General features: G+C 30.1%; 1 protein-coding gene and 1 non-coding gene across 2 annotated transcripts; both read left to right on the plus strand.

Annotated features, from left to right (window-relative positions):
- The first annotated feature begins 4,548 nt into the window (after positions 1-4,548).
- LOC128282861 (small nucleolar RNA R71) lies at positions 4,549-4,655 on the plus strand. The gene has a single exon (XR_008273213.1). It is a non-coding gene; the product is annotated as a small nucleolar RNA R71 (small nucleolar RNA).
- Positions 4,656-10,770: 6,115 nt separating this feature from the next.
- Positions 10,771-12,391, plus strand: LOC108488021 (tyrosine decarboxylase-like). The gene is given in 1 exon segment (XM_053020724.1): positions 10,771-12,391. A coding segment is annotated over 1 exon segment (1,560 nt). The 5' UTR covers positions 10,771-10,831.
- The last annotated feature ends 8,922 nt before the right edge of the window (positions 12,392-21,313 follow it).

Here is a 21,313-nt window from a genome sequence, read left to right on the forward strand (position 1 = left end):
AGACTAATTTAAAACAATTCAAAAATTTTTGGGAAAAATTTGAAAATTTGAAAAATAGGGGTCACACAGCTGTGTGGCCAGGCCGTGTAACATAGCATAGACCGTATAGTGTTTGAACAATGAGACATACGGCCATGTCCCAGCCTGTGTCTTAAACCGTGTAACAGACTGACTTGGGTCACACGACCGTGTTGTAGACCATGTGCCAAACTACTTTCTGACCTTTGTCACACGGCCATGACGTAGGCTGTGTAACTCATTGACTTGATACACACAACCGTGTCTTAGGCCATGTGATACTCACACCTGAAATAATAAGTGACACACGACCATGTAGCTAGGCTGTGAGTGTCACACGGTCGTGTGACAGCCTGTGTCCTAGGCCGTGTGCTCCATAATTTGACCATATAAACAAGCCATTTTAAGTCCAAAACTTACCCAACCATCTCCATTTGTGCATACATTCAATAGACCTAAACACCTTTCAAACACATGTAAACATACCAATTAAATCAACCTATTCTCCTCACCAATATGTCATTCAAAGGCACCTCATTTATACCAAAACAACTTCAACCAAAACAAAGCTATATTGCCACATCTCAAGCACAAAACCTAGTCAATTTAGCTACCTAATGACATCAATTATATCCATTTTTTTTATAATAAACATACCAAAAGAACCACATATTAAAAAATACTTAAAAATGACCAAAGGACATAAACTTGCCAAAGCATTATAAGTCCAACAAACAAAATGTATACTCTAAAGGCATAATCATGCCAAATTGATCATTAGCACATTCAAAAACTACCATTATAAAAAGTCCTATACATGTCATTTATAACCTTGGCCAAAATAACTCAAAAAATACCAAAGTGATTGCTGATAGTGTGATAGAACTCTGACAAGCTTCCAACCAATCGAGCTTCCGATAATCTACAAAATAAAGGAAAATAACTACATAAGCAACTAGTGCTTAGTAAACTCGTATAAACTCAAACATAACTTACCCTTATAAATAACATCATTACCATGCACATAAGCTAAATATACTCCTATATACACCACCAAACTCACAAGTTAGTAAGTAAATACATGATACATATAAGTTCAATCACATCATAAGTAAATTTTCATGTATATACCATTCATCATATGATCATTTAGTTCCCTTCAATTCATTTTCATTCATCAAATTTACCTTGCATAAGATTATGAAAAATTATCCATTTGTATACATACTTTTCCATCATCCTTTACTTACCCATTGAACCATTTAGAATTACGTTAGTTACTTGGGAATGCTCACACATCGTTGCCTTTCCATACAATCATAACCTTTTCTTTTCAATAGTGCTTACATGAGTTGTGGGTCGAAATGTTAGCTACACGATGTTGCTCACACAAATTGTGGACAATTCGCAACAAATGCAAGACCTCAGCCATGGGTAGGACATTCAAGACCAGCACCTAAAATATGAAATCCCTAATGACATGTCATTCGTATCCTAAGAATTCTTAAGGTTCAAATAGGATTATTTATCCGTCAACTATTCAAAAATCGATATATATTCAAGTCAGTTTATAACTAACATAATATAACAAATAATCAATCAAAATATTATTAATAAGATTATAATTTATACAAACTTACCTCGATAACTATAGTCGCCAAAAGTAGAGTTGAAGACTATTCCAAAGCTTTTGTTTTTCCTCGATTTAACTCTCGTTGTTACTTATCTTGATCTAAATAGATAATTTTATTCAATTAAGTACTTCAAATGACCTCAAGTATTCAATTCAATCGATAATTCATATTATCATGAAATTACAAAATTACCCCTCCTATTTTAACTTTCTCACAACTTAGTCCTTAAGCTCATAACTTGAAATTTAATCATTTTTAACCCAAACCCATGGTAATTGATTCTTCCCTAAGCTTAAATAATCTACACTTTTCCATTATTTCATACAATATTCATGAAAATCTTCAATTAAACAATTTAATCCCTAAACCTTATATTCATAAAAATCCACTTAACAAATCACGGTCATTTAACAATCAAAATTAATAAACTATCAATTAACATCACAAACACATCAATTTCATTCATGGCATATCCTTCAACCTTAAACAACTTTTTTCAAATTAACCCCCGGGCTAATTAATTTAAGTTAAAAGGAGCTCAAAAACATAAAAATTACTAAAAACGAGACTTGAATACATACCATGCAAGTGAATTAACAAAAATTGAAGCTTTTCTCCCCCTTCAATGGTGTTTTCGGTTGAGCAAGCAAAAAAAAAAAAAGAAGACGATAGCCTTCGTTTTATTTATTTCATGCTTATTTAATTAATTACTCTTTTGCCCTTATGTTATAACTTAAATACTAGCATAAACATGTTCATATTTGTCGACTATCAACATGTATGGTATAATTACCAGCTTTCCTTTCCATAGCAAAATAACCTATTATATTAATAGAATTCAACTTTTGCTTATATTATGATTTAGTCATTTTTACCTAATTAACTATTTAAACTTCAAAATTTCTTAATGAAACTTTAATACGACTCTAATATAACCCCATAGACCTTAAATAAATATTAAAATATTTACTCTCTCGTCAGAATCGTGTTTCCAAACCACTGTTTCTGACACCACTAAAAAATTGGGTTGTTATACGTATCATGTTCAAATGATAGAAATCAAGGGACAAGTAGAGAACGAATGGTGCAGCTTGATGAATTAGATGAGTGGTGAGCAAAGGTTTATGAGAAACCGAGAAAGTACAAAGGAGTAACAAAGCAATGCCATGATGTTCATTTAAAGAGGACAAACCAATTCAAAGTTGGAGTTCCTAGACAAGTTAGATCCACAAATATTCCCTGCAGAGCTTAAGTTAGGAGGATCGAACCCATTTGTGGTACAGAACTTATTCTCATACGAAACCATTGAGGTAACACATCCTAAATATGACACACTTCAGGTAAATAGTCATCGACTCAAACTTTATTTTGGTAATGATATTGATACCAAGAGAAAGGAGCTTCGGCTCTGAGATCTGCCTTAACCATTAGCTTGAAAAGGGAAGCCGAGCTTAGACTCTAAATAAGCGCTTCTGGAGAGGCAACCTAAGTGTGTTTTATTTATTTTATTTATTTTATTTTAATTATTTTGCGTGTTTAGTACACTTTTTTTATTATTACTGAAAAAGAAAAAAATAAAAAAATTTTGAAAAAAAAAGAAAACAATTGAAAAAAAATGGTTCCCATGGTCTAGGGTGTTGTATACTAATCCTAGTGGATTTTGGTTCCCCGAGACCAAGTTTTTTGAACATTTTATAAGGCATAAATTTATACTAGCACGCAAATCAGCTAAAGATTTTTCAATATTTAAGTTACCAATTAAACATGGAATAGTAAAACTCCCTGGATCTTTAAGCTTGGTGGGTAGTTTATTTTGGAAAATGGTCGAACACTTCTCATTGAGCTCCATAGTGGACACGTCATCTAACTTCCTTTTATTTGTTAACAGCTCCTTTAAATTTTTTTTTTACTTTGGCATCTGCAAAAGGGGTTCCACATAAGGTAAGTTAATATGCAATTTTTTAAAAGTTCAATAAATTTAACATATTGTTTGTTCATGCGGTCTTTCTTCACTTTTTCCAGATATGAAATTGGTGTTTTGTATTCACTAACCACTGACTTATGCTCTTTTCTGCATTCTTCAACCTCATTATTTTTCTCATCAGTATCTAGATTCAGCTTTTTTTCAGGCTTGACTAACCCTTTCACATTTCATACAATGATTGTGTGGACTTGTTCCTTTAGGTTGGTTTCAGTTTTACTAGGTAAATTGTCTTGTTACCTCTCCAAAACCAATTTTGTAAATTGACTAATCTGATTCTCGAGGCCCTGAATAGATGCATGCTGATTCCTCAAAGTTGTTTCAGCGTTATGGAATCTAGTTTCTGAAACTGAAATGAATTTTGTTAACATCTCTTCCAGATTTAGCTTATTTTCTTGCTGATAAGGCTGCTGAAAACCCTAAGGGAGTTATGACCTTTGATTTCCTTAACCATCCCAAGAGAAATTTGAATGATTCCTCCATCTTGGATTATAATTATTACTATAGGGGTTATTCTGAGGTTTCGAATTTTTACCTATAAAGTCGACGTGCTCATGCTCCATGTTAGACTTGAAAGGCAAACATCATGGACTAATCATCCTCGCTCCAGCCGCATCGCATTGTATTACCAGATTCACATGTTTAGCCAATCTCAAACCATCAATTTTCTTACCAAGCACTTTAACCTGACTCGCTAATTTAAAAATTGCATCAATATCAAAAACTCCAGCTATTTTGTCAAGTTTTACTCTCGTAACTTGCTATTGAATATTATTTAGTTCCATCTCCTTAATAAACTCTTGGGTTGCCTCAGGTGCTTTGTTATTCAATGTTCTGCCAACTGTTGCATCAATCATCTATCTAGTTGAGGGATTCAAATCATTGTAAAAAGTTCAAACTTGGAGCCACAAAAGTAGTCCATGATAAGGACACCTTTTCAACAAATTCTTAAATTTCTCTCATGTATCGCAAAGTGTCTCAATATCAAATTGAACAAAAGAAAAGATATCATTTCTCAACTTAGTTGTTTTAGTTTGTGGAAAATATTTCAACAAAAACTTCTTAGTCATCTGAACCCAAATAGTGATGGAACCTCGTGAAAGTGAATTCAACCACTGTTTTGCCTTACTTCTCAAAAAAAATGGGAACAACCGTAAGCGTGTGGCATCATCAGTAAAACAATTAATCTTGAATGTGTCTCAGATCTCTAGAAAGTTAGCTGAATAAGCATTTGGATCTTCATCTTGCAACCCATCAAACTAAACATACTGTTGCACTATCTAAATTGTGTTCGACTTAATCTCAAAATTATTTGCAGCAACATTCAGTTTCACGATACTCGATTCAGCCCCAATCAATGTGGGGTTAGCATAGTCATACATAGTACAAGGAGTAGAAGGTGTAGAAGGCTGCTGATTATTTTGATTGTCATCCATCTCCATAGTAATATCATTTTCCTCTTAATCATCTATTAAAACCTATTGACCTTGTATTGCTTCTCTGACCTCTCTACGATTTCTGTGAGTAGTGCTTTCAATCTCACTAGAGAATCAAATAAAAGAAAAATTTAAATGTAAAATTTAAATTAAAACAAAAAATGTTAAAATTAAAATCAAATTGACTAAATTAATAGAAATAAAGTTTTCCTAAAATTCTAGTTCCCAACAATAGCACCAAAAACTTGATGTCCACAGAACCAATTAAAATTTTGACTAAGGCAAGTGCACCTATTAATTAATAGTATAGCTATGGTGAGCAAGATATCGTTCCCACGAAGACTAAAAAGTGCTAGTAATCACCGAATATTTATTATTTAACCTAATAAATCGAGTAATTTATTAAAACTAAAATTAACTAAATTAATTAACTAACAAACACAACAAAGAAAAATTCAAGAAAATAATTGTTTAACAACCAATAAGAAAAACAATACCCAGAAAAGAATACACTTAGGTTTCATCTATCATTATCAATCTAAATTATGGAATTTCTTTACTCAATATCTTGATCTGTAGGAATCCCTAAATTATGTTAATATCTCTTTTGAGAGTAAGAGCAACTGACTCTAGATTGATTAATTGAAATTTCTTTCTAATTAAAACCCCTATTATCATATTAACTCGATCTATGGATTTCCCTATTAAATTTGACTCTAATCTGGTAGATTTATGTCGTCCTATTTTTAGGATTGTATGCAACTTCACTCAATTACGCAAGATCTACTCTTAAATAGGGTCTATTCTTCCTCTGATTTAAGCACATCAAATATGGATTAATAATCTAAAAATATCAAATCAAGAATTAAGCACACATAATTGAGAACAAAATCTAAGTATTTATTACGTAAAATAAAAATCAAACGACAAAATTCATCATAAGGTTCATCTCCCCTAGGTATTTAGAAAATTAGTTCATACTTGAAAATAAAAACATCCAAAATACTATATAACCACAAGAAATAAAGAAACTCTTGATGGTTTCCTAAGAAATCAAATACAAATATTCAATCTTGACAAAAATCTGCTTCAGAAACGGCTTCAATGGTGTTTTTTGAGTTGTTTTCTTGAGTATTCTATGACGGCTCCCTTTTATCTTGTTATTTTTGTTATATATACGTATTAAAATGCCTGAAAAACCTAAAAACACGATTTCCAGCTATTTAGGGTGCAAATTCACGAAATCGACACGGCCTACCATATGGCTATCTGGCAGGCCGTGTGGCTCACACAGCCACGTGGAATGGGTTAGCCCATGTGGCTCTTGTAGTTTGCTCCGATTTTTCGATTTTCACTTGTTTTACATTCTTTTTGCTCCCAAAATACTTTATTAAGTATAAAAACATGAATTTAAAGTATTAGGAGCATAAAATTCACAATTAACATCGAATAATCATCCAAAAACACATTAAGAATGAGATTAAAACATATTACTTTTAGCACTTATCAGGCAACTTTTAAAAACTTTAACAATTTTACAAATTGGTACACGGATTAGCTAAATCAAGCTTCCGAAACTTCAAAAACATAAAAAATTAATTATAATAAAATGACTTCATTGCTTACTAAATTATAGTGCTGAGAGTTCATAAAAAAATGGATTCCTATGTTTTTTTGTTTTTAGTTTCGGTTGAAGAAGAAGCAATATAAAAGATGATGACATTTGATTTTAACTTATATAACTTAATTAATTTATAATTAATCCTAATTAATTTAATTAATCAATAACTAATTAACATTAACCTTACTTAGAAAATTTTATTGGGTGATAGTTGGCTATCACCACCGTCTGGCCATTTAATAATGGCCTATTTTTTCATTTGGTCTTCTTATTAATTAAAATTTCTTAATGATTAATTTTTACTACTTTTACACGTTGATTCTTATACCTTAATTAGTCACTAATTCAACAAAATATCTATCCAAAATTCAATTTACCTATACAACAACTCTGTAAATATTTAATAAAAATATTTACAAGCTTGATTTACGGAAACAAGGTCCCGATACCTCATTTTCCAACACCATTGACTTTAGGGTCGTTACACTTATACCTTAGTTAACTATCCAATTGTCAAAATTAAAAGACTAAACTTTAATTAAACTTTATACTAATATCAGAAATGGGTTTCCAAAATTATTGTTTTCGACACCACTGACTTTCGGGTCATTACATAACGCCTATAATCACATGTTGTACGAGGTGCTAAAATAGTGAGTTATCTTTCTAGGTAATACCCCACAAATGTAGGAAAATTGAATTGCGTAAATATTTCACGTGTTCATTGTTTTTCTCCTTTAATCATCACCAATTCTTAAAGCAGTTGACACTACTTTTAAATATTGCTTCTGGCACTGCTTAGTTTTACTTGCAAATATCGTTTAGTTGTTTCAAAAAGCATTAATACCACAATTAAAGCAAATATATCAATTTAATTAGTTAAAAATTATAAAGATATCAAACAAATAAAATTAATGAGATTTAAATTAAAATATGCACTACCATAATGCAGCATACAAAATTACAAATTTTACAAAAGAAAGTTTGACAATCCACATATATATCATATTAGTAAATTTTAAAAATCGTTAACTTTTAAAATAAATAGAGAATTAAAATAATTTTTTTATAAAATTAGATTCTAAATAAAGAGAATAAATATAGAAGTAGAATATAAAAGTGGAGGATTATAATTTTTAAACATAATAACTATAAAATATACATAAATTGTTACATGAGTTATTACTTCACTATCTGCTGCAATTTCTAATGGTTCCTCATAATACGTATGCAAAGATACTCCACAAAGCTGTCAGTGATGTTAATTTATAAAATCTATCATCGTTTCTCCAATTACCTACAGAGCATCCTACAAAAAGTAGCATATTCCATTGCCGGTGTATGAACTGCAATTTTAAGCGCGTGATGTGTGATTCTCTACATTTTGCTATCGATGTAATTTAGCAACACACCCATACTCAATTTAATACATACAGTGTCTCAAAAAAAAAACGTGACGTATAATGTGCGGCACAGATATTATTTGCCGGATATAGTATACGTGGCTGAAAGAAACACAAATATAACGTATTTTCCTTGAGTTTAAAATTTGGAGTAGATATTATTGGAATAATTTATTTGAATATTAGTTCGGATAGAATAAAATTAGACTTAAATTGTAAAATAAATGAGAGATCTTCGATTATACAAAATTTTTAAATTAATATTTTTTAATTTAAAAGTTTTGAGGTTTAATTGTGTAGATTCTAAATTGAAATATTTTTTCTATTTTAAAATCAAAAGTTGATGTTTCTATTGATAATTTATGCAAAAATGAATGGCCAAGACTTAAGGTTTAACCATTGGCCCCAACTTCGCACTTATTTAACTACAAAATTCCGCATACAACTCACGAGCTTTCGTCTCCTACATGTTAGTTAGTTGGCACGAGCTCAACACCTACCCCATTCTTCCTTTGGTAATCCAAGCGCTGCTGGTGAAGGCTGTACCATCCGCAATCACTAAGGAAATTCAAAATAAAAGAAATATGCATGACTTTGTAAAATAAGTTTAAATTTTAAATGATTAAAACTATTTAATATTTTATTGAACTATTTAAATTTTTAAAATTATATTACTTATTAACTTTTATATTATCTTAATAAAATATACTACAAAAATTAAAACATTGAAAATATTTTGTAAACATATTCAAAATTTTAAAATAATTTATATAAAAATTTAATTAGTTATATGCTTATATTAATAAAAATTAAAACCTTTATATATTAACAAAACCGTTTTCATTGTTGTAAAATGAAAAACTAATCTCATATTTATAATTCTAATTTTATACACATTTCTATAGTAATTAAAATTATAAAAATTATTTTAAAAATATATATATAATTAAAATTTTAAAATATATTTTCAAAATAATATTAATATATAATAAATTTTAAAAATAAATGAAAATTAATATCTTTTATAATTTTAAATTATTAAAATATAAAATTGAAACATATGTTTTATTAAAAATGTTAATAAAAATAAAGAAAATAAATTAATATATATTATTGTAAAAGACTATCTTAATAATTTTATTGAGAATGTTATCTTTATAAAATTAAAAACTATTTAATATCTTACTTTAATTAAAATAAAATTTTAATAAAAATAAAATGCGAATGGAAAAAAATCTATTTTGAGCCATCATAAAATGCTTTAAAACTTTACGATACCAATGAGAGTAATTAGATATTAAAAATTCACAAAAAAAACTCATATTTTGCACACATATATGAAATGATAATAATTCTTAATATAAAATATATAAATGATCTTAATAAAAATATAAAACATTAAAAACAATAGGAAAATGAAAAGAATAAAAAGTAACATATACAAGTTGTTATACCTTTAATGCAATATACAAGATCTTTATTATATTTTATTTTATTTTTAAATTTATAACTATTTAAAAGTATTTTCAAGGAAGAATTAAAAAGGATAAAGATGAGCTGTCTCGATTGCAGCATTCTGGGACTAAAGATGATGACTTACTTCAGCTCAGGTCTGAGTTAGTTGTGTTATTAGCGCAAGACGAAGTTTTTCTGCAGACAATGAGTAAAGGTGTTATGGATGCGGCATGGTGATGCGAGCTCTAAATTTTTCCATGAACAGGCTAGCAAGCGGCGGAGGGTTATACGTTTTAACGGTACTATGCTTGGTCCTATTTCCCCTCCCAGGGGTATTTGTCAAGGTCAGCTGTTTTTTCTGTATTTATTTATTTTATTCATAGAGGACTTTTTAACTTTTTGTTGCGAGAAGCGGAGAGTGGAGAGTGGAGAGTAGAGGCAATGTGCGAAAATCTTTGTGAGAAGCGGAGAGTAGAGGGAATATGCGAAATAAAGCTTTTTGTTCTTTTTGATAATATAATTTTTATTCCTGAAACAATGTTAACAAATTGATTGGTGTTTGTTTTTTGAAATATTTATTCTATTTAATATTTTATTATATCCATATAGTTCAACTATCAATCCCTTAACCATTGTGAAGTTTATATATTTCATTAATAGAATACCAAATATTATTTCATATCTATTTTATCTATATATTTATAGTTGCATAGGCTCATTATCTATTTTATTTATATTTATATATTTAAGTGTTTTGTTGGATTGATATTACTCGCTAAATTTATTATTAAGTTAATAAAAGCTTACATTAGATTTTTGTTACTAACTAAAATATTTAATTTCAAAAGTTAAATGATTAAATAAAAATTAATAGTTAAATAAATATTTTTATATTTTACTTTTTTTAACATATTAGTTACATAATTCTCTCTTTCAATGTGCCAATTAATAACTATTTCCTTTATTCTATTCTCCTTGGATTTTGAAAATTTAAAATTTAAAATTTAAAATTTAATTTTTATATTTTATTTTAGAAATTTAAATTATTTATTTTTCTTTCTAAAAATTTAAAATTCATATCAAATTATTTAATTTCATTAAATTCATAAAAATAAAAAATAAAAAATTAAATTCTGGAAGGTAGTTATGGGCGTATTTTAACATTTTGTTTAAACATTGTGGCCTATATAAATGACGCCCAAATGGCCTAAAACATACGGCATCCATCCTTACACTATAGTTTCATTTTGATTTCTGTCATTCAAACTCCTATTATAGCGGGAATGGGCAGCTTGTATCCCCACTATGAAGAAGAAAACAACTCTTCCAACACTGCTCACCTTCTAAATCCAGAAGAATTTAGGAGGCAAGGTCATATGATCATAGATTTCATAGCTGATTATTACCAAAACATGGAAAAATACCCTGTTCTAAGCCAAGTCCAACCTGGTTACCTTGCCAAACTTCTACCAAAGTCCGCCCCTAATATTCCAGAGCCTATTGAAACAATCCTCCACGATATCCAACAATACATCATTCCCGGCATAACTCACTGGCAAAGCCCCAACTACTTTGCCTACTTCCCTTCAAGTGGCAGCATTGCTGGCTTTCTTGGATAGGTGCTTAGCACCGGCTTCAATGTGGTGGGGTTCAATTGGATATCATCACCAGCCGCGACTGAGCTTGAATTCGTAACCATGGATTGGCTTGGCCAGATGCTTGGGCTTCCTCAAAGTTTCCTTTTCTCTGGAACTGGCGGTGGTGTTATACAAGGGACTACATGTGAGGCCATTTTATGCACACTAGTAGCTGCCAGAGATCAAATGTTAGCCAAAGTGGGGAGAGAGAACATAGGGAAGTTAGTTTTTTATGGGTCAGACCAAACCCACTGTGCACTTTTAAAGGCAGCTAAAGTCGCTGGTTTAGAGTGTAAGAACTTTAGGGCGATTAAGACAATGAGATCCACAGCATTTCAACTATCCGCAGAATCATTGAGAACAACAATAAGATTGGACGTTGAAGCTGGACTTATCCCAGCTTTTCTTTGTGCCACCATCGGGACAACATCAACGACTGCCGTTGATCCAATACGGTCGTTAAGTGAAGTAACCAAAGAGTATGGAATGTGGATCCACGTTGATGCAGCTTATGCAGGAAGTGCCTGTATATGCCCTGAGTATCGTCATTTCATTGATGGGGTAGAGAATGTAAACTCATTTAGTTTCAATGCCCATAAATGGTTCTTCACTACTTTGGATTGTTGTTGTCTTTGGGTTAAAGATCCTGGTGCACTAACAAAGTCACTCTCTTCAAGTGCTGAGTACCTCAAAAATAATGCAAGTGATTCCAAACAAGTTGTGGATTACAAAGACTGGCAAATAACCCTTAGCAGAAGGTTTCGCTCCATGAAGTTATGGCTTGTTTTGAGAAGCTATGGTGTGGAGCATCTTAGGAACTTCCTAAGGAGCCATGTAAAAATGGCAAAACGTTTCCAACAACTGGTCGAAAGTGACAATAGGTTTGAAGTGGTGGTGCCAAGGAACTTTGCAATGGTATGTTTCAGGGTTTTGCCAACAACACTTAAAAAGGAGCCGAATGGGTACAACATTGAAAGTGGAAATATTGAAGCAAAACTTATCGACCAGGAATATGCAAATGACTTCAACCGGAATTTGCTAGAGACGGTGAATGCGTCAGGCAAAGTTTTTATGACTCACACTATAGTTGAGGGTATTTATGTGATACGGTTTGCTGTTGGTGCCACTCTGACGGAGGATAAACATGTTATCAAGGCTTGGAAAGTGGTGCAAGAGACGGTTGATGGCATGTTGGCTACTATATAATTAAAGCAATATAATATCTATATTCAGTCCATCAGAAATAAAGTTAGATAAGTGTGTGCCTATATATCTAAGGTATTTGATTACATATTTGTATCTTTTTATGTTATGCCATCATTTAGAGTCAGCAAATGCATGTAGTGTAAGCCCCCTATATATGTATGGAGTTTGATTCCAAAGATGTGTCTATAATTATTAAATCCAAGTGGATATTATTGGACTGAAATGTTTTGCACACTGTAAAAAGAAAATTTATCATTTTGATGAGTTTGTTAAACCTTTTAGGTCACTTGATACAAGCTATAAACATATATTTTAAATAACAAATCGTCATTATTTGTTTCTAAAAATTCATGTATTTTAGATTTTAACACCAACTTTAAATTTGAGTTAACACTCCATTTCTCAAATTTATCTTTCCAAACATAGTGTAACGATTATGCTGAACAATTAAAAACTAAATTTTTAATGACTGTCTGCATCTGCCAATCAACTAAACTATCAAAACAAGAGTCTCGATTCAAACCAATCCAGTCACAGGCAAGCTACTGGTCCAAATGACTGAAAAAACCATATCAGTCACCCTCTTGAGCATCTCGTGCCAGGTTTGGTCACGCTGATTGAAGATTCTTCATTCTTTGGCCTTGAAAGAACATAATTGTTGCTTTTTTATGACTCATGAGCTACGATTATTTTAGCCTGGACAAGAAACTGAGACGATGAAAGGAAAAGTTAGTGTTTTCCTGAAATATGGGATAGAAAAGGGAAGGTGTTAATGTGAAAAAGTGGAAGTCTTAGTTTAATCTCAACCTCATATTTATTTTTATCCGATGGTCAAAAAAAATATAAAACTTATTATTTTTAAATCAATTTAATATATTCCATTTTGTAAATTTATTATGAGCAGTGGCTGAAAAAATGGCAACTCAATTCCATCATAATTTTTAGTGAAAATGACTCTCTTGAATGTATGAAAACTTAAAATGAAATTAATTTTCTCTACAACAATAGGTTTTGTGAAAGCTAGAAAGTAACCTATTACTTGTTAAATGAAAGGCCTTTTTCCCTTTAAAAAATTTAATTATGGAAATGGGTCGTTTATTAGGTTATTTACCGGATTAGGCCGTTTTTCACGAAAACGCGTCCACATAAGCGCGTTTTCAGAGTACGTGTCAGCAAAACGCTCCCTCAGAGAAGCGTTTTGCCCTTTTTTTAGGGTTAAGGTTTTTTATTATTTAATTGATTTAGGATTAGGATTTTTTAGGATTTAAGGTTAGGGTTTTTTAAGTTAAGGTTTTTTAGGGTTTTAAGGTTTAGGGGTTTTAGGAAAAATTTAATTGAATTGGGGTATAAATTAACTATTAATTTTAAATACTAAATATTAAATTAGAGTTTAGGGTATTAGGGTTAATCGATTAAATTAGGGATTAATTTAGGGTTTAGGGTTGATTGATTAAATTTAGGGTTAATTGATACATAATGGTTTAAACATACTATTTTAATATTTTATTTCTTATAATATTTTAGTAAAAACCCTTAAATAACTCTTAACGTGTAAACAACAACTTGGTAATTCGATTACTTCAGCGGTTAGGTTTTTTCCCCTTATAATGGCTTAGATCATTTTATTTTTGATCCACTGGCTAAGTTTCTTTTACTTTGTAACAAGCTCATTTTTATTTTTTTAATTATTAATTTCAATATACATATACAAAAAAAATTCTCAAAGATAACATGATTGCAACATATATACATCTTGGCGCTTATGCTAAGTTTAGGGTTTTGAGAAAAAAATAATTGAACTAGGATTTAAGGTTTTAGGGTTAATCAATTAAATTAATTATTAATTTTAAATACTAAATACTGAAATTAGAGTTTAGGGTATTAAGGTTATTTCATTAAATTAGGATTTAGTTTTTTAAATAAATTTGTGTTTAGGGTATTAGAAAAAACATATCAGCAATATAAATTTTTTTTTGTTTTAGGGTTTAGGGTTTAGGGTTTCTGCAAGAATAATTCTAAGTAGACGTTTCTGAACAAATAGTGCCGAAAAAAGCTTCAAGTAGGATGCACTGTCAGCAAAATTTCTAGAAAAAGCTCCCACATGAACGCTCTTTTGCTACAGTAGTTCGTAGAAAAATAATTCTGAGTAGACGTTTCTGAACAAATAATGTCGAAAACGCTTCAAGCAGATGCACTGTCAGCAAATTTTCGAAAAAAAGCTCCTACGTGGACGCTCTTTTGCTACGGTAGTTTGTAGAAAAATAATTTTGAGTAGACGTTTTTGAACAAATAGTGTCGAAAATGCTTCAAGCAGGATGCATTGTCAGCAAAATTTCAAAAAAAAAACTCCCACGTGGACTCTCTTTTGCTACAGTAATTCGTAAAAAAACAATTCTGAGTAGACGTTTCTGAACAAATAGTGTCAAAACGCTTCAAGTAGGATGCACTGTCAGGAAAATTTTAGAAAAAAGCTCCCACGTGGATGTTCTTTTGCTACAGTAGTTCGTAAAAAAATGAGGCTATAAATTAGCCAAATTTTATTCTCAGATTGCATAACTTACAAAAAAAAATTAGAAAGGCTAAGAAGAAAAGAAATTGAAGACGAGTGAACGTATTAGTGCTGTTGTTTACTATAATAGTGAGGTCTGTAACATCGAGAATGGTGTTGTTTTTTTATCAGAGAACACAACGAGATTGATTTTTAACCAGAACATAGATTTGATAGGACTTCATAAAAGAATTAGGCATAAAATCTTCAGAATGATGCCAATGAAAGTTTTGTCTATTAAGTATCGGTTTTGTGCTTCAGTTGATCTTGTGACATATGACTCATTCGACATCAAAGGCGCTCGTAGCTTGGAGGCAATAGCGTAGACTCATCTCGTTAGTGGACCACCCTATCTTGAGTTATATGTAAAATTTTCATCCCCAAATGATGCATTTACAGCTTCAACATTTACTGCTGGTCGAGAGGAATACACGACCCCTGCCTGACACTCCGTTAATGGGTGGCAAAACATGAAAGCGCCCGTTTTTAGTAGCAATATAGAATAGCCAACCCCTGCGCGACACTCCGTTAGTGGATGGGACATGCAGCTCAGTGGGTCGATGTTTGATTCTGGAAATACGTACTGGGGAATAACATCAACTTCTAATGGTTGGCAATCCATATCTAATTGGAGACGTTGTGAAATGTCCATAAGGAGGGATGATGTACTCCCTACGACGTCCACCGGTGAAGGGACCTTCTACGTTGCACATGATGATGGGTCAGATAATGAGTCCAATGCGAATCCACCTCGAGAGGCCGGCCTCGATAGTGCAGAAGTTGCATTATTTTCTGAACCAGAGCCTGTTCCAACCATACCTGAAGATGTTGAAAGGGGTTCAGATGATGAAGAAGAAAAGCCACGATTCAGGGCGTACTCGCCTTCAGCCCACATGCATAATGTCGATCTATCTCAAGATGATGCGTTAGAGTTTCCAAATCTACCACACAGAAGGCGTGACCGTACAAGTTCCTCATTGGATTTAGGTGAATTGGAAGTTGGTAAGAAGTTTTCCAGTAAAGATAGTTTTCTTGGTGCATTAAACAACTTAGCATCATGAACGGGGTTAACTACATTGTGGTTAAATCCAAATCCAATAAGTTTGAGGCCAAGTGTGCAGTGCAAGATGATACATGTTTAAGGAAAATCATGGCCTCGTTGAGGAAAAAGACAGGCTTGTGGGAGATAAAAAAGTACAAAGGTCCACATTCATATGTTTCAAGTACAGTATCACTAACTGTTTAGAGTTTTTTACTAGTACTGTTATTACGTACTGTTGCATTTTTTAACGTACTTCGTTGATAGGTGTTTCGAAAGATTATCCCAGATGAATTCAGATATGTTAGCTACCTTAATACTACAGACGGTGAAGTCCGACCCTAGAACTTTAGTGTCGGTTGTTCAAGAGATATATTTTCATTTAGCGGCACTATTTTCGAAGCGAGCAGCGAGTTATAAAGGCCAAATGCAAGGAGGCTGTGTATGGTGTGCAAAGGTATTGCAAGAAATTAACAAGGCGAAGGCGCGGGCGAACACTACGCACACAGTCTGTCACGATTGAGACAACCTATGGTTTCGTGTGACAGAGTTTGACAAGCCGCACGAAGGTATTATTGGCAGGCAATATCGTGTACACTTGAGAAATAAGACTTGCAACTGTGAGAGGTTTGACGCACTTCGTTATCCATGCGCTCATGAAATTGCAGCTTGTCAGAATCTCCGTCTAGATCCCATGAGCTATGTCGATGAAGTGTACAAACTAGAAACCATGTACAACGTCTAAAGACACGTATTCCCACCTGTCCCAGATGAACGTAAGTGGCCACCTGTATTGCTTGCTCTTTTTAAGCTGTTACCGGATAGAGAATTCGTCGTAAACCAAAGGGTCAACCTTGCTTGACTAGAATACGTACCAATATGGATATTCAAGAAACAACCAATCATCAGGAGTTGTGCGGATGGTGTAGGAACCCAGGCCATACAAGTAGATCATCTCCAAATCGAAATAGTTGATAGTTGTCGTAAAAAACTATGTTGTATTATTTATATTTTATTAAATGAAACTATGTTGTATTACTTAGTACCAACAAACTTGTTTTCCAATTATCAAAGATTTGAAACACTTGTTTTCCAATTATCAAAGATTTGAAACACTTGTTTTCCAATTATCAAAGATTTGAAACACTCAATTAAGAAAAAAGAAGCTATATTAATGCATGGCCATAAATATCGGATTAAAGCCAAAGAAAAAAAAACTACAGGTTGAACGGATATCTCTACCAAGAACCTCCATTGATATGGATTCACTAACTTTGCCTTTGAAATCCACCTTTGAAAATGCATCATATGATGCACTTAATCTTCTTCCCCAACTTGCCATGGTAATTCAAAACTTTTTTGCTTTTTTTGCTATTATTATTTGAAGTTTCTAAGTTTAAATTCTGGGAAAATATTAAAAAATTTGTTGCTAAGAAAAATAGATAATCACTGATGAAGAAAAAGAAAAAGAAGATGAAGAAAAATTAGGGAAAACAAATTTTGTGTTCACCAAAAAGGATAGTGAGCTAGAAAACTTTTATGGCTTGTCCATTACGGCTTGCAATGAGCATATTAATTTTTAAAGTTTTATTTAATTTTTAATTTATTTTTATTTTTGAATTTTTTTAATTTTATGTTTTTTAATTTATTAAAACTTTTTCCAATTTTTTAAAAAGTTATTGAATATTTTTATGTATACTTTTTTTAGTTTTTAAAGATCAACTTGACATAATGAGTAAATGATGAGGGCTAATTTTTTAATTAAGACCAGATTGACATAATCTGTAAATATTAATGACTAAATTTATTATTATGCCAATTAAAAAAGATCATTTCATCATTTTATTAGTTATTTAGCGACTAGGTGACCAAAAATAAAATCCCAAATAGTTCGATGACCTAATTGTAATTTTTTAAAATTAAGTAACCAAAATAAAAATTTATATAATTAAGTGACCAACAGTATTATTTATCCTAATATATTATAATTTTTAATTTAAAATTTTAGAAAAAAATATACATAATCATCCCATTTTAAAAATTTAAAATTTTAGCTCACAAATCATGATACATATTTAAATTATCCAAAAGAAGAAAAAAACTTCAGAAATTTAATTAATTAATTAGGTCATTAAAAAATGTTTAAAAATAGGCCCCATGACTTCAAATTTCCACAATTAACAACATAGATGCAATTATTTAAAGAGTGATGTGAAAGGCTTTTGCCTTCTACTCGACAACGTACATGAAGGAATATCATAGCAATGATTTCCTTTTTAAGGTTACCTAAAGTGCACGACTTTTAAGCAAAAACATAAGCATTGTTTCTAATTGGCTTAATTGTCAAATATGGGTAAAGAGAATAATGAATTGAAGTGCTCAATGACATGAAGGCTTTCACTTTTTGGATGCTAATAAAAGATGATAATGGTTTTGTTTGGTTAAGGTTAAGGTTAAGGTTAAGGTTAAGGTTAAGGTTAACAATCCAAAAGTTTGCGAATAAAGATATGTTTAGATGGGTCAAACGTTTACCTGCGATTAGGGTAAAAATAGCGGTGGCAATGAAATTAGATATTACCGTGTGAGATAAAAAGTAAGCTAAATGCACTGCATCGCACCTCACCGCTCATCCAAACCCACCTTAAGTCCCTTCATCAATTTTCAATGTTAAAAACAATATCACTTCTAAGGCGACTTTAGGTAGTTATATCCACAGCTGGAATCAAATTATAATCAAAATAATTTTTATTATTTTTTAAGTACAACAGCATCGATTTTTTTAAAAAGAAAAAAATCCAATCTATATACATAATATCTAAAGGTGTTTATGGTTGGCTTGGGCCTAGACATGATATTAACACACTTTATTCTTATTCAAACCTAACTCAACTCGAAATATGCGATTAAATTTGATTTAAACCCGCTCATATTTCTAAATAGCTAACTCAAATCCATTTTAGGTTTGTCCATATTATTTTAAAAAAATTAAAATATATTTATATTTTTTATTTATAAAATTTTATATAAAGTCATCTTAATATTTTTAACATTTACACATACTACTATAGATTTATTTTTTTTTTTTGTGTTATAAACTATATAATATATAAAAATAACATTATCTAAATAACAAACTTAAAAAAAGGGTCGGGTCAGGGTTGAGCTCAGGCCTTGATTATCCAAGCTCAAGCCCAATCAATATTTTAAACAAGCCTAATGTTTTTTTTGCCAAGCCTTTTTTTCAAGTTTAATATTTTTGCTCAAACCCTTCTAAGTTTCGAGCCGGCCTTTAAGCTTAGGCAAATAATCTAGCCCATTAATAGGTCTACTTATATACTTTGAAAGGTGTATAATTTTCTTCTTCACATTATAGAAAAATGTTAAATTTTAATTTTAGTCTTTTGTTATACCTAAATTTATACTCTAATTTTTAACATAATTTGGTATCTATATTTATATAATGTTATTAGTTAGTCTAAATAGTTAATATCATTGACTTTTGATTAAAATATTATGTGGTTATATATAAAAATCAACATATTTTTGGGTTTGTATTTTTTTAACATTATAAAACAATGATCAAATTTCAATTTGGCCCTATAATGGACTGAACTTAGATTTAATTCATATACTTAAATTTTTACATAATTTGATTTCGCTGCTTTTATAATGTCATTAGCTTGTCTAAATAGTAATATTATTAATTATTTCAATTACAATGTTAACATCATTTTTTAAGAATACTATTCCAACAAAAAAACTATTTTATAATTACAAGTTTGAATGGGTAATTTTAAGAAAAATCCACATTTTTATTTTCAATGTTATTTTTTTTTGTTGGTATTCTTCATGTTCGTTTCACAATTCATGTTTGGGGTTTGTAGTTGCCCCTTCCAACAATGTTGGTTACAAGCTTTGCACCCAACACTAGTTGGTATTTTCAATGCTATTTTTTTTTACATCACTATCAAGTGAATTTTTTTTAATTTAAAAATATGACACTAGTGAATTTAACACAAACAATTTTTAACAGTTGTAATAATTGAATCTAGATTTTCAAATTTAAAAAGTAAAGAAACTAAATTCCTAAATATAAAAGTAAGGAGACTAAATTTTTAATGTAGGAAGTATACAAAAACTTAAAAATATTTTAACTTTTAAATTTTTACTCTATAATTTAATATAAACAAATAAATAACCAAAAGCAAAGCATTGTCCTGATCATTTTATCTAGTATTCTAATTTTATTCCTTAAATTAAAAATATCTAGTTTATACCATAACAATTAACAACTAATTAAAAATTATATATATTTTACTTCCACTCAATTCTAAATATGGCAATTTTAACCTTCAAACGAAATATACCCAATTACCCAAGCCAAATTCAACAAAACTCCATCTTTTATCAATTTGATGTTTATTTTGTTTAGTTAAATTTGATTCTTGAATTTTTTTAAAAAAAAAAAATATTAAATTTGACTATCACCGTTTTTAAAAAGAGTTTAACTATTATTTTTTAACGAATATATTAATTAAAATGTTAATTTTTTAAATATAGTAACCCAAATGGGTTACCACATATACTTCATGCTATTTTTTTTATTTTTAAACTTTTTTTAATTTTAATTTCTTAGAATTTTTAAAGATTTTATAATTTTAAAATTATTTCTTGATGTGAGACATAAGATAAATAATGTCATGTCAGCATGAATGCCATGCCAATATAATTAAAAATTAATATTTTAATTAGCATTTATATTTAAAATAAAAAAGGATTTGACTCTTTTATAACCAAATTTAACTAAAACATAAAAAAACAATTGAAAAATGTAAATATCAAAGATGCCAAACCGAATTCAACAATATAACATGAATCATATTTTGATTTTCTAGATTTTTTCTTAGTTGATATGTTTGATAAATTGAAATTTTAAATACTGAAAATTGAAGGACTGAATTTTTACTACTAAATTTGATGAGTGTTGAATTTATATTAAAAATTGTTTGGTTAATTAGTCAATATAAGTACTGAATATAATTTTATTGTTTGAAAAAATAAATATTAATTTTAAAAATTATTTAATTTTAAATTTTAATATTATTAATATAATATTTTATACTATTTTAGATAGTTTTGGATAAAAGATACTTATACTAATTTGAATATTTAAATTTTTAATAAAATAAAATCTACATTAAATGATAAGTAGCTACATACCTACTTATCTTATTCAACATCTTTTGGTAAATTTTTATATTAAATAAAAATTAAAATAATTTAAAACACATTTAAAATATAAAATATTGAAAATTTTAATTTTAAATGTTTACTC

Source organism: Gossypium arboreum, chromosome 10 (assembly GCF_025698485.1).
Source record: "Gossypium arboreum isolate Shixiya-1 chromosome 10, ASM2569848v2, whole genome shotgun sequence".
NCBI lineage: Eukaryota > Viridiplantae > Streptophyta > Magnoliopsida > Malvales > Malvaceae > Gossypium > Gossypium arboreum.